Raw genomic sequence first — 14,559 nt, 5'->3', positions numbered from 1 at the left:
ATTTGGTGTTAAGGTAAGGGTTCAACTTAACATTTTTGCATGTGGATATCCAGTTTTTCAAATACCATTTGTTGAAAAAGCTTTTTTCCACATAGAATGGTCTTGGTGCTCTTATTTCTGGGCTCTCTATTTTATCCCATTGGTTTATATGTCTGTCTTTATATTAGACCATATATATATGTTTTGACTTTTGACAAAGCCACCAAGGCTATTTATTGGTGGATGCAGAATTTTGCTGTCTTTGTTTTTCAATGAATGGTGGTTAATAAAACAGGAAAACCACATGGCAAAAAATCCTTGCCCTCATACCATATGCAAATATTAATTTAGGATAAATCATGGACCTAAGCAGAAAAACATAAAACTTACAAAGATTACTATGGGTTTTTTTTTTAGTTATTTCTGAGATATACATTTTAAAGTAATAACTAGAATTATGATTTATAACATTATACCAGAACATATAAGAGTTTTAGAAATTTCATGTAATGTCTGAAACATTATATTAACATATTTCCATACAAATAACCCAAAGAAAGTTTAGTATTGTTTTTGTGTTTGTTTTATACTGCAGGTTCTTATTAGTCATCAATTTTATACACATCAGTATATACATGTCAATCCCAATCGCCCAATTCATCACACCACCATCCCCATCCCACTGCGGTTTTCCCCCCTTGGTGTCCATACGTTTGTTCTCTACATCTGTGTCTCAACTTCTACCCTGCAAACCAGTTCATCTGTACTACTTTTCTAGGCTCCACATACATGCATTAATATACGATATTTGTTTCTCTTTTTCTGACTTACTTCACTCTGTATGACAGTCTCTAGATCCATCCACGTCTCAACAAATGACCCAATTTCATTCCTTTTTATGGCTGAGTAATATTCCATTGTGTATATGTACCACATCTTCTTTATCCATTTGTCTGTCGATGGGCATTTAGGTTGCTTCCCTGACCTGGCTATTGGGAATAGTGCTACAGTGAACACTGGGGTGCATGTGTCTTTTTGGATTATGGTTTTCTCTGGGTATATGCCCAGTAGTGGGATTGCTGGATCATATGGTAATTCTATTTTTTGTTTTTTTTTTTTTCCTGTATGCGGGCCTCTCACTGCTGTGGCCTCTCCCGCTGCAGAGCACAGGCTCCAGACACACAGGCCCAGCGGCCATGGCTCACGGGCCAAGCTGCTCTGTGGCATGTGGGGTCTTCCCTGACTGGGGCAGGAACCGGTGTCCCCTGCATTGGCAGGTGGACTCTGAACCACTGCACCACCAGGGAAGCCCCATTATTCATTTTTTAAGGAACCTCCATACTGTTCTCCATAGTGGCTGTGACAATTTACATTCCCACCAACAGTGCAAGAGGGCTCCCTTTTCTCCACACCCTCTCCAGCATTTGTAGATTTTCTGATGATGCTCATTCTAACTGGTGTGAGATGATACCTCATGTTAGTTTTGATTTGCATTTCTCTGATAATTAGTGATGTTGAACAGCTTTTCATGTGCTTTTTGGCTATCTGTATGTCTTCTTTGGAGAAACGTTTATTTAGGTCTTCTGCCCAGTTTTGGATTGGGTTGTTTGTTTCTTTAATATTGAGCTGCATGAGCTGTTTATATATTTTGGAGATTAATCCTTTGTCCGTTGATTTATTTGCAAATATTTTCTCCCATTCTGAGGGTTGTCTTTTTGTCTTGTTTATGGTTTCCTTTGCTGTGCAAAAGCTTTTAAGTTTCATTAGGTCCCATTTGTTTATTTTTGTTTTTATTTCCATTACTCGAGGAGGTGGATCAAAAAAGATCTTGCTGTGATTTATGTCAAAGAGTGTTCTTCCTATGTTTTCCTCTAAGAGTTTTATAGTGTCCGGGCTAACATTTAGCTCTCTAATCCATTTTGAGTTTGTTTTTGTGTATGGTGTTAGGGAGTGTACTAATTTCATTCTTTTACATGTAGCTGTCCAGTTTTCCCAGCACCACTTATTGAAGAGACTGTCTTTTCTCCATTGTATATCTTTGCCTCCTTTGTCATAGATTAGTTGACCACAGGTGCGTGGGTATATCTCTGGGCTTTCTATCTTGTTCCATTGATCTATGTTTCTGTTTTTGTGCCAGTACCATATTGTCTTGATTACTGTAGCTTTGTAGTACAGTCTGAAGTCAGGGAGTCTGATTCCTCCAGCTCCATTTTTCTCCCTCAAGACTGCTTTGGCTATTCGGGGTCTTTTGTGTCTGCATACAAATTTTAAGATGATTTGTTCTAGTTCCGTAAAAAATACCATTGGTAATTTGATAGGGATTGCATTGAATCTGTAGATTGCTTTGGGTAGTATAGTCATTTTCACAATATTCTTCCAATCCAAGAACATGGTATATCTCTCCATCTGTTGGTATCATCTTTTTTTTTTTTTGCGGTACAAGGGCCTCTCATTGTTGTGCCCTCTCCTGTTGCGGAGCGCAGGCTCCGGACGCGCAGGCTCAGCGGCCATGGCTCACGGGCACAGCCGCTCCGCGGCATGTGGGATCTTCTTAGACCGGGGCACGAACCCGCGTCCCCTGCATCAGCAGGCAGACTCTCAACCACTGCACCACCAGGGAAGCCCTGTTGGTATCATCTTTAATTTCTTTCATCAGTGTCTTATAGTTTTCTGCATACAGGTCTTTTGTCTCCCTAGGTAGGTTTATTCCTAGGTATTTTATTCTTTTTGTTGCAATGGTAAATGGCACTGTTTCCTTAATTTCTCTTTCAGATCTCTCATTATTAGTGTATAGGAATGCAAGAGATTTTTGTGCATTAATTTTGTGTCCTGCAACTTTACCAAATTCATTGATTACCTCTAGTAGTTTTCTGGTGGCATTTTTAGGATTGTCTATGTATAGTATCATGTCATCTGCAAACAGTGACAGTTTTACTTCTTCTTTTCCAATTTGCATTCCTTTTATTTATTTTTCTTCTCTGATTGCCGTGACTAGGACTTCTAAAACTATGTTGAGTAATAGTGGTGAGAGTGGACATCCTTATCTCGTTCCTGATCTCAGAGGACATGCTTTTAATTTTTCACCATTGAGAATGATGTTTGCTGTGGGTTTGTCATATATGCCCTTTAGTATGTTGAGGTAGGTTCTCTCTGTACCCACTTCCTGGAGAGTTTTTATCATAAATGGGTGTTGAATTTTGTCAAAAGCTTTTTCTGCGTCTGTTGAGATGATCATATGGTTTTTCTTCTTCAGTTTGTTAATATGGTGTATCACATTGATTGATTTGCATATATTGAAGAATCCTGGCATCCCTGGGATAAATCCCACTTGATCATGGTGTATGATCCTTTTAATGTGTTGTTGGATTCTTTTTGCTAGTATTTTGTTGAGAATTTTTGCATCTATATTCATCAGGGATATTGGTCTGTAGTTTTCTTTTTTGTAGTATGTTTGTCTGGCTTTGGTATCAGGGTGATGGTGGCCTCATAGCATGAGTTTGGGAGTGTTCCTTCCTCTGCAACTTTTGGGAAGAGTTTGAGAAGGATGGGTGTTAGCTCATCTCTAAATGTTTGATAGAATTCACCTGTGAAGCTGTCTGGGTCCTGGACTTCTGTTTGTTGGAAGATTTCTTTTTGTTTTTTTTTTGCGGTACATGGGCCTCTCATTGTTGTGGCCTCTCCTGTTATGGAGCACAGGCTCCGGACGTGCAGGCTCAGCTGCCATGGCTCACAGGCCTAGCCGCTCCACAGCATGTGGGATCTTCCCGGACTGGGGCACGAACCCGTGTCCCCTGCATCGGGAGGCAGACTGTCAACCACTGCACCACCAGGGAAGCCCTGTTGGAAGATTTTTAATCACAGTTTCAATTTCATTACTTTTGATTGGTCTGTTCATATTTTGTGTTTCTTCCTGGTTCAGTCTTGGAAGGTTATACTGTTCTAAGAATTTGTCCATTTCTTCCAGGTTGTCCATTTTATTGGCATAGAGTTGCTTGTAGTAGTCTCTTAGGATGCTTTATATTTCTGCAGTGTCTGTTGTAACTTCTCCTTTTTCATTTCTAATTCTATTGATTTGAGTCCTCTCCCTCTTTTCCTTGATGAGTCTGGCTAATGGTTTATCAATTTTGTTTATCTTCTCAGAGAACCAGCTTTTAGCTTTATTGATCTTTCCTGTTTTCTTTGTTTCTATTTTATTTATTTCTGCTCTGATCTTTATGATTTCTTTTCTTCTGCTAACATTGGGTTTTGTTTATTCTTCTTTCTCTAGTTCCTTTAGGTGTAAGGTTAGATTGTTTGCTTGAGATTTTTCTTGTTTCTTGAGGTAGGCTTGTACAGCTATAAACTTCCCTCTTAGAACTGCTTTTGCTGCATCCCATAGGTTTTGCATCGTCGTGTTTTCATTGTCATTTGTCTCTAGGTATTTTTTGATTGCCTCTTTGATTTCTTCAGTGACCTCTTGGTTATTTAGTAACGTATTGTTTAGCCTCCATGTGTTTGTTTTTTTTACGTTTTTTCCCCTGTAATTCATTTCTAATCTCATAGCGTTGTGGTCAGAAAAGATGCTTGATACGATTTCAGTTTTCTTAAATTTACTGAGGCTTGATTTGTGACCCTAGATGTGATCTATCCTTGAGAATGTTCCATGCGCAATTGAGAGGAAAGTGTAATCTGTTTTTGGATGGAATGTCCTATAAATATCAATTAAATCTATTTGGTCTCTTGTGTCATTTAAAGTTTGTGTTTCCTTATTTATTTTCATTTTGGATGATCTGTCCATTGGTGTAAGTGAGGTGTTAAAGTCCCCCACTATTATTGTGTTACTGTCGATTTACTCTTTTATAGCTGTTAGCAGTTGCTTTATATATTGAGGTCCTCCTATGTTGGGTGCATATACATTTATAATTGTTATATCTTTTTCTTGGATTGATCCCTCGATCATTATGTAGTGTCCTTCCTTGTCTCTTGTAACATTCTTTAATTTAACGTCTATTTTATCTGATACAAGTATTGCTACTCCAGCTTTCTTTTGTTTTCCATTTGCATGGAATATCTTTTTCCATCCCCTCACTTTCAGTCTGTATGTGTCCCTAGGTTTGAAGTGGGTCTCTTGTAGACAGCATATATATGGGTCTTGTTTTTGTATCCATTCAGCAAGCCTGTGTCTTTTGGTTGGAGCATTTAATCCATTCATATTTAAGGTAATTATCGATCTGTATGTTCCTATGACCATTTTCTTTATTGTTTTGGGTTCGTGTTTTTTTTGGTTTCTTTTTTTACGATATGCGGGCCTCTCACTGTTGTGGCCTCTCCCATTGTGGAGCACAGGCTCTGGATGCACAGGCTTAGCGGCCATGGCTCACGGGCCCAGCCACTCCGCGGCATGTGGGATCTTCCTGGACCAGGGCACGTGGGATCTTTTCGGACCAGGGCACGAACCCGTGTCTCCTGCATCGGCAGGCAGACTCTCAACCACTGTGCCACCATGGAAGCCCTTGGGTTCTTTTTTGTAGGTCCTTTTCTTCTCTTGTGTTTCCCACTTAGAGAAGTTCCTTTAGCATTTGTTGTAGAGCTGGTTTGGTGGTGCTGAATTCTCTTAGGTTTTGCTTGTCTGTAAAGCTTCTTATTTCTCCATCGAATCTGAATGAGATCCTTGCAGGGTAGAGTAATCTTGGTTGTAGGTTCTTCCCTTTCATCACTTTAAGTATATTATGCCACTCCCTTCTGGCTTGTAGTTTCTGCTGAGAAATCAGCTGTTAACCTTATGGGAGTTCCCTTGTGTGTTATTTGTTACTTTTCCCTTGCTGCTTTCAATAATTTTTCTTTGTCTTTCATTTTTGCCAATTTGATTACTATGTGTCTTGGCGTGTTTCTCCTTGGGTTTATCCCGTATGGGACTCGCTGCGTTTTCTGGACTTGGGTGGCTATTTCCTTTCCCATGTTAGGGAAGTTTTCGAGTATAATCTCTTCAACTATTTTCTCTGGTCTTTTCTCTCTCTCTTCTCCTCTGGGACCTCTATAACGCGAATGTTGTTGAGTTGAATGTTGCCCCAGAGGTCTCTTAGGCTGTCTTCATTTCTTTTCATTCTTTTTTCTTTAGTCTATTCTGCAGCAGTGAATTCCACCATACTGTCTTCCAGGTCACTTATCCATTCTTCTGCCTCAGTTATTCTGATATTGATTCCTTCTAGTGTAGTTTTCATTTCAGTTATTGTAATGTTTATCTCTGTTTGCTTGTTCTTTAATTCTTCTAGGTCTTTGTTAAACATTTCTTGCACCTCCTTGATCTTTGCCTCCATTCTTTTTCCAAGGTTGTGGATCATCTTCGCTATCGTTATTCTGAATTCGTTTTCTGGAGGGTTGCCTGTCTCCACTTCATTTAGTTGTTTTTCTTGGGTTTTATCTTGTTCCTTCATCTGGTACATAGCACTCTGTCTTTTCATCTTTTCTATCTTTTTGTGAATGTGGTTTTTGTTCCACAGGCTGCAGGATTGTAGTTCTTCTACTGTCTGCCCTCTGGTGGATGAGGCTATCTAAGAGGCTTGATGGGAGGGACTGGTGGTGGGTAGAGCTGGCTGTTCCTCTGGTTGGCAGAGCTCAGTAAAACTTTAATCCGCTTGACTGCTGATGGGTGGGGCTGGGTTCCCTCCCTGTTGGTTGTTTGGCCTGAGGCAACCCAACACTGGAGGCTACCTGGGCTCTTTGGTGGGGCTAATGACAGTCTGTGGGAGGGCTCACGCCAACGAGTAATTCCGAGAACTTCTGCTGCCAGTGTCCTTGTCCCCACGGTGAAACAGAGCCATCCGCCCACCTCTGCAGGAGACCCTCCAACACTGGCAGGTAGGTCTGGTTCAGTCTCCCCAGGGATCACTGCTCTTTCCCCTGGGTCCTGATATGCACACTACTTTGTGTGTGTCCCCCAAGAGTGGAGTCTCTGTTTCCCCCAGTCCTGTTGAAGTCCTGCAATCAATTCTCACTAGCCTTCAAAGTCTGATTCTCTAGGAATTCCTCCTCCCATTGCCAGACCCCCAGGTTGGGAAGCCTGACATGGCGCTCAGAACCTCTGCTCCAGGAGGTGGACTTCTGTGGTATAAGTGTTCTCCAGTTTGTGAGTCACCCACCCAGCAGTTATGGGATTTGATTTTACTGTGATTGCGCCCCTCCTACCATCTCACTGTGGCTTCTCTTTTGTCTTTGGATGTGGGGTATCTTGTTTGGTGAGTTCCAGTGTCTTCCTGTCGATGATTGTCCAGCAGCCAGTTGTGATTCTGGTGTTCTCGCAGAGCACGTCCTTCTACTCTGCCATCTTGGTTAAATCCACTATGTTTTTTACTTTGGGACATGCAAAGTTTTCTTGGAAAAAATAGATAAATAATAACTGTGAATAGAAAAATTAGACAATTTTCACTTCACCAAAATTAGACACTTCTGCTTGTCAAACATTAGGAAGAAAATGGAAAAAAAAATCAGAGCCTTGGAGCAAATGCTCTTCTTATCTATCTATCTATCTATCATCTGACAATGACTGTTTCTGATGTAATAGCAGAATCAGAAAAAAATTGGAAGTCCTGGTGATACTTGAAAGTACATTGTCAGGAGTATACTTATAATAGTAACCAGATTTCAGGGACCTAAGGAGGATAGGGCTATAAATCACTAGTTCAAGGAAAGGATTACATGATAATATTAACAGCATGAAATTCAAGCAAAAGTTTTTTTGTTTTTGTTTTTTCCTTTTTAAAGACATATAAACAAGGCAGAAGGAGGCAGGGAGGGACAAGATGCAAGAGAGACGGGGGGGGGGGGGGGGGGGGGTTACATGCAAATGCAAGATTCCTTGAATATCAAGAAGGAATGGGATCAAAAGCAAGATCGGAAGGCTTTAGTTTTTTTTAAGGTAGCTACCTTTTTGTCTAAGATGGAAGAATGAGGAATGGCCAGGGAAGATATATGCAGGTACAGGAATGCTAATAAACATGGAAGGATGGCCATTATCCATGTAGTCCTCTATCCAGATGAAGATGGAAGGTAATGAAGGGAACTTAAAAGGGTAAGATCTATAGGAATAGCTCTTAACCTTTAGGAGAGGAATGTCAGGGTACATGGAAGTGGTCTAGTGTAATTTATAAATGCTCCCCATGTGATTCTGAATTCTGATAATATCCTCCCTACTCCCTTTGAGAACCAATTATTTATGTCAGTTCTAAGGTTTTATCAGTAGAGAATTAGCAGACATGGATAAAATAATTTTTAAGAGTTTAATTGAACTTTAACTAGAATTTGTGGTGCTTTAGTTTGCATAGTAGCGGTTACGGGAGGGCACTCATTTTTCCCCCTTAATCTTCAGGGTTATTGTTTAATAATAGATGTTACCTCAGTTATCTGCTTGATATATGTGTGTGTTTTCTGTCTGTCTGATAGAAACTGAAAACTATCAACTGTACAAAAAATTTTGGGGATGTGACAGTAATAAGAATCTTCCCAGTTTAAAATTAGTTAGATAAAGTATATATAAGCAAAATAAGTAATAATACCACTTAGTGCCAAAATTCTGTATCAGCTTAGAATAGGGAGATTGCATTATGAGAAGTGGTATTTTTCAGGCTATGGACCTGGGTCCATTAATGGCTCATGAAATCAGTTTAATAGCTCACAATCAGTGTTTTTCCTTTTTAATGGACTAGAATAGACTAGAAAATATTGGAGTGTACTGCATACTGTAAGAAGTATTTGTGGAACTTTTAATATATGTATGTATGTGTGTACTGATTTGGGTGAAAATATATGTCTTAATGTAGATTGCAGTCAAAAGTATTGGAGGGGCTTCCCTGGTGGTGCAGTGGTTGAGAGTCCGCCTGCCGATGCAGGGGACATGGGTTCGTGCCCCGGTCCGGGAGGATCCCACATGCCACGGAGCGGCTGGGCCCGAGAGCCATGGCCGCTGGGCCTGCGCGTCCGGAGCCTGTGCTCCGCAACGGGAGAGGCCACAACAGTGAGAGGCCCGCGTACCGCAAAAAAAAAAAAAAAAGTATTGGAAATCCACCATCACCATAGATTATTTTGATAAATAAGTGTGGACATTATAAAAATCTTTAAGTCCTTACTTTCATTTGTTTTTAGAATTCACTAAGTTTATATTTACATCTGAACTAATTACATACACATATTTTGTGATGTGTGTATATAAATACATATATATGTATGTGCATGTACTTTTTTTTTTTTTTATCTTAATAGGTGCAATGGATGAGCTTCATAGTCTGGATCCAAGAAGGCAAGAATTATTGGAAGCTAGATTTACAGGAGTTGCAAGTGGGAGCACTGGGAGCACGGGCAGTTGCAGTGTTGGAGCTAAAGTGAGTAAAATTGTAATCTTTATTTGACATTTTTTCCTTGTATTAAATGATATAAAATATATTTTGTAAAGGATCCCTACATACATACTTAACAGCAGATTATACTTACTATGATTTTTATAATGTGTAGAAAAAAATCCAGTGTTTTTATACCTGATTTCTAGTATAGCATAATATATTTTGGGGCATTATGTTATAATATAGCATAATAGGTTATAGGTTTCAGGGGTAAAAAGGAGCTTGGTGGATTGTACTGCCTTTCTCCTATTTACATAATTTTTACCTCACCTGTCCTTTGTTTTTGCTTCTTCCTTGCCTCATCACCCATGTTTCTATTGTGTGTTCCTATCTGTACACTAATCCACTGCTGCTCACTGCTGCATAAAATTAATAGTGTATCTGTTGGGCCTTCCAGTGTTGGGCCTTCAGGTTGTCTCCAACTCCCCACTACCTCACACTGCAGTGAATTTCTTGTAATTGTTCCCTTATGGAACTTTGTGAGCATTTGTTTAGAATATATTCCCAAGAGCAGAATTGATAAGGCGTAGGGTATGTATAGATTTAAATTGAATAAACAGCGCAAGATTGCTATTCAGAATAGTTGTATAAAACTAATAAAACTAACCTGCACTCTTAGGAGATTAGTTTTATACAACTGTTTCTATATCTCCATATCTCAGAAACACTTGGCATCATCCAGATTCCTCATTTTTGATAGTCTAGTTGGTGCAAAATAATGTATCTTTGTCTTACTTGTACCACCAATTATTTTGAGCATTTCTTCAATGCTTGTTAGCTTTTTGGGAGTCTTATAAATTGTTCCAGTTCTTTGCCTATTTTTCTGTCAGAATTACTTTCTTTTTCAAACTGATTTTCCCATGTTCCTTGTATATTCTACATATTTATTCCATGTTGATTACATACAGTGCAAATAACTTTTGCCATTTTGTCGTGTCTGTTAACTTTGTTCATGGTATCCATCGTTGTACAGAAGTATTTAATTTTGTTGTATTCAGAGTCACCAATTTTTTTGCTTTATGGTCTGTACCTAAGAAAAACAGTCGTCACCATTAACCATCTGGGTCAAATAGACCTTTTTGCTATGTTTATATTTTGTTTTACTAATTTACAACAATAAGAATAAAACTATAATGAAAAACAACTTTATTAGAAATTTTAATTTGAATTTAAACATACTGAAAAATCACTTTGTATCAAGTAAATCTTGGTGCACAAACATCATAAAAGATGAAGGATATTGTTATGTGTCCTTTGAGCATAATGAAATGGTCCAAGTTCTTGTTGCAGAATATTGTATGGTGAAGTCCTTCAGTTGAACGACTTAACTGATGAGAATACCATGTTTCCCTTTTTTTTCCCCTTAGAAATATATTGTCCAATTCATTGATTCTTGAATTTGAGAAAATTCATCTAGGATACTGTCATTTGAAGACTCAGATTTCATTTATATAGTCAGTGTCACCATCGTCAGTTTTAGGTGCTGTTATCTCTTTGTATTTATTTTCTGATTTGTCTAATACTTATAAATCGTTTTCTGTCATTTTCTTCTCTTGATTATCTTAAGTGGAAAATGAAAATTTCTTAATTCTCAGCTGGAGTCAATGAAAGCTAAAATCAGACTCCAAAGATGGTTTCTTAGTCATTTATACATTTTTGAAAGATGATGGTGGTACTTTGGGCAAGGCAAGAAGACAACTAAAAGATCATAATTTATTTGACTATTGCATCGTTCTTTTAGGTCATTAAATCTGTGTTGTTTTTCTATTTCTACTATAATAAATTATCACTAAGTTGCTCAAAACAGTACAGGTTTATTATCTTATGGTTCTGTAGCATCAGAAGTCTGACACCGCTCTCATTGGGCTAAAATCAAGGTGTCTGCAAGGCTGCATTCCTTTCTGGGGGCGCTAGGGAAGAATCTTTTTGCCTTGCCTTTTCCAGCTTTGAGAGGCTGCCTGCATTCCTTTGGTGGTGGTTTCCTTCCTGCATCTTCAAAGGCAGCAATGTTGTATCTCTCTTACGGTTCTTTGGCAGTCACATGTTTTGGATCATAGCCTATTTTAAGTACTTATGTGATTAGATAGGGCCCACCCCAATTTGGATAACCTGGTATAATTCCCCCAACTCAAATTTCTTATCCTTAATCACATCTGCAAGTCCCTTTTGCCATGTAAAATAACATTCACAGATTCTGCTGTTTAGGGCATGGACATCACCGGGAGGCCAATATTTTGCCTATCATACCATCATTCTTCCATTTTCTTTTTATTTTAGTGGTTTTTCTTTGTATTAGCATAGTTGGGAATAATTGATGAACAGTGATAAGTAATGATGAGTTCCTAGGATGGTGTAATAACAAAATATACGAAAAGTAAGATCAGTAAGATCCCATAATGTATTGTAGATTGATGAAAGGCCAGTGGACATCTGGTAATTAATTGCAAGCTAGAATGTGTTTTATTCTATTAAAAATAAATCTTAGTTTTATTCTATGGATTATCTCAAAGAATAAAAGTCCTGAAATATTAATTATTATAAACAGAATTACTTGAAAAAGAAGCTAAAAAACTAAAATTGGGTCCAGTGGACTCTGATGGTATTCTAAAAGTTAAATACTTCTTCCCAACCCCTGAGGCACAAAGATATTCTACAGCTCCTTTTATTAATTGTACAGTTTTACTTTTATATTTACTCTTTAGTCCGAGGCCTTATCTTTTACATAGTATTGATAGAGATCGAGTTTTATTTTTCTCCATGTAGTAAACCAGTTTTCTCCACAATGCTTCTTAAATTATCCATATTTTCCCACTGACTTGTACTGGCACCTGTATCATATATTAAGTTGCCATGTGTATATACCAATCTGTGTCTGAGATTTCTCTAATGTTCTGGTGGTCTCTCTGTGTTCTTGTGCCAGTATCACATAAAAAAGAATACAGTTGTATTTTGGTATGTCTTCTTTATATGGTAGAGCAAGTCTCTCCTTTAATCTTCTTTTGTAAGGTTGACCTAATTATTTATGGATCTTTATTCCCTCATATAAAATTTGAACATCTCTTTATTTACTTGTTAGCATTTGGGGATTATTCTTCTATAATAACTTATTTGTATCTTTTTCCTTAAAAGATTCAAATGGAATTTTTATTCTGAATGCATTGAATTTATAGATTAATTTTGGGAGTACTGAAATCTGTAAGATTAGGTTGTCCCATCCAAGTACATGAAATGTCTTTCCATTTGTTCAGTTCTCTCTGTAGAGGTCTTAAGAATTCTTGGCTAGTTTTTATGAATCTGGGGGGCTTATTCCTGGATACTTTAAAGTTTTTGTGGCTGAAGTATTTTCTATTATATTTTCTAGTTGGCTATTGCTGACCTAGAGTTTTTTAAAATTTTTATAGGCTGGTCTTGTATGTAGCAGTCTTGCTTTTTGTCTCTTATTGGTTGTACTACTCTGTTGATTCTCTAGGTTTCTCTAAGACAAATAGTTATCTTCCCCCCATTTTTTTTTTTATATTGGTCATGAGCTTCAGTACTATGTCTTGTTGAGAAGGAATCATCTAAAGTTTCAACATTAAGTGTTGTGTTTGTTACAGGTTTTGTGTATATAACCATGACCAAATTACAGAAGAACTTTTCTGTTACTGGTTAGTTAAGAAGTTTCTGTTTGTTTTAAAAATAATAAGTATAACAAATTTTAAAAAAAGTTGAAGTTTGCATTGCTGTGATAAACCCTACTTGGTTATGATACACTATTTTATTTATTTATTCATTTTTGGCTGTGTTGGGTCTTCGTTGCTGCACATGGGCTTTTTTTTTTTTTTTTTTTTGCACATGGGCTTTTCTCTAGTTGTGGCGAGCAGGGGCTAATCTTCATTGCAGCGTGCGGGCTTTTCACTGTGGTGGCTTCTCTTGTTGTGGAGCATGGGCTCCAGGCATGCAGGTTTCAGTAGTTGTGGCATGTGGGCTCAGTAGTTGTGGCTCGTGGGCTCTAGAGCACAGGCTCAGTAGTTGTGGTGCATGGACTTAGTTGCTCTGCGGCATGTGGGATCTTCCTGGACCAGGGCTTGAACCCACGTCCCCTGCATTGGCAGGCAGATTCTTAACCACTGTGCCACCAGGGAAGTCCCTGATAACACTATTTTAAAAAATACTTTATTAGGGTACTTCCCTGGTGGTCCAGTGGTAGAGAATCTGCCTTCCAGTGTAGGGGACGCAGGTTTGATCTCTGGTCAGGGAACTAAGATCCCACATGCTGTGGGACAAGTATGTCTGCGCACCACAACTACTGAGCTCACGCGCCTCAATGAGAGAGCCTGCATGCCACAAACTACAGAGCCCATGCGCTCTGGAGCATGCACGCCACAACTAGAGAGAGAAAACCCTCACGCCACAACTAGAGAGAAGCCCATGCACTGCAACAATGTCCCGACGCAGCCAAAATAATAAAGATAAATAAATACTAAAAAATACTTCTGGATTTAATACATGATTAACTATTTTAGTTAGGATTTTTACATATATGCTTATAAGAGAAATAGATGCACAGACCTGAAGAGTAATAATTTAGTGAGTTTTGACAAATGTGTACACTCGTAGTAATCCATGTTCCTTTTAAGGTACAGAACATTTTCATCACTCTACCTTGTCTGTTTTATAAAACAGTGTCACACTAGCTAGCCCCATAAAATGAACTGCTGCTTCTTTCACTATTTTCAGTTTTTTCAACATCCTGTATGTGGTACAAAATGTTCATGGGAAGATGAGTAGACATTTACCTGTAAAACTGTCTTGGCCTGGGGTTTTTTGCAAGGAAGGTCTTTCACTACCATTTAAATTTCTTTAATATTACTTAGTTTATTAATCTATTTCAATTAAGCTTTTCAAACTTATTAGTGTATGGTTATAACACTTTAAAATCTCCTTTGTTATTTCATTTCTGTTTATTCTTTCAGTTCTCCTTTTCTGTTCATTCTTGCCAGAGCTCTGACTAATCAAAGAAACAGATATTGGTTTTAATCTATTTCACTTTTTTTCCTCCATTGATTTCTATCATCATAATTTACTTGTTACTTTGGATTTGCTTCGTGGCTGTTCTTCCAGCTATTGAGTTGAATGAATCAGATTATTTATTTATTTATATAAAGACAGAATTAACATACGATAAAATGTATAGATTTTAAGTGTTTGGTTATGAGAGCCCCCCCCA

General features: G+C 38.2%; 1 protein-coding gene across 1 annotated transcript in view; it reads left to right on the top strand.

Moving 5' to 3' along the window:
• The window catches only part of TLK1 (tousled like kinase 1), a 149,242-nt gene that overhangs the window by 35,829 nt on the left and 98,854 nt on the right, over window positions 1–14,559 (top strand). The window contains exon 2 of the mRNA XM_065880125.1: window positions 9,214–9,332. Coding sequence (XP_065736197.1) covers window positions 9,214–9,332 — 119 coding nt within the window. The remainder of the gene's footprint in view (window positions 1–9,213; window positions 9,333–14,559) is intronic.

Source organism: Phocoena phocoena, chromosome 7 (assembly GCF_963924675.1).
Source record: "Phocoena phocoena chromosome 7, mPhoPho1.1, whole genome shotgun sequence".
Lineage (NCBI taxonomy): Eukaryota > Metazoa > Chordata > Mammalia > Artiodactyla > Phocoenidae > Phocoena > Phocoena phocoena.
The sequence above is the reverse complement of the archived record's forward strand: the minus strand, read 5'-3'. Positions and strand labels throughout refer to the sequence as shown.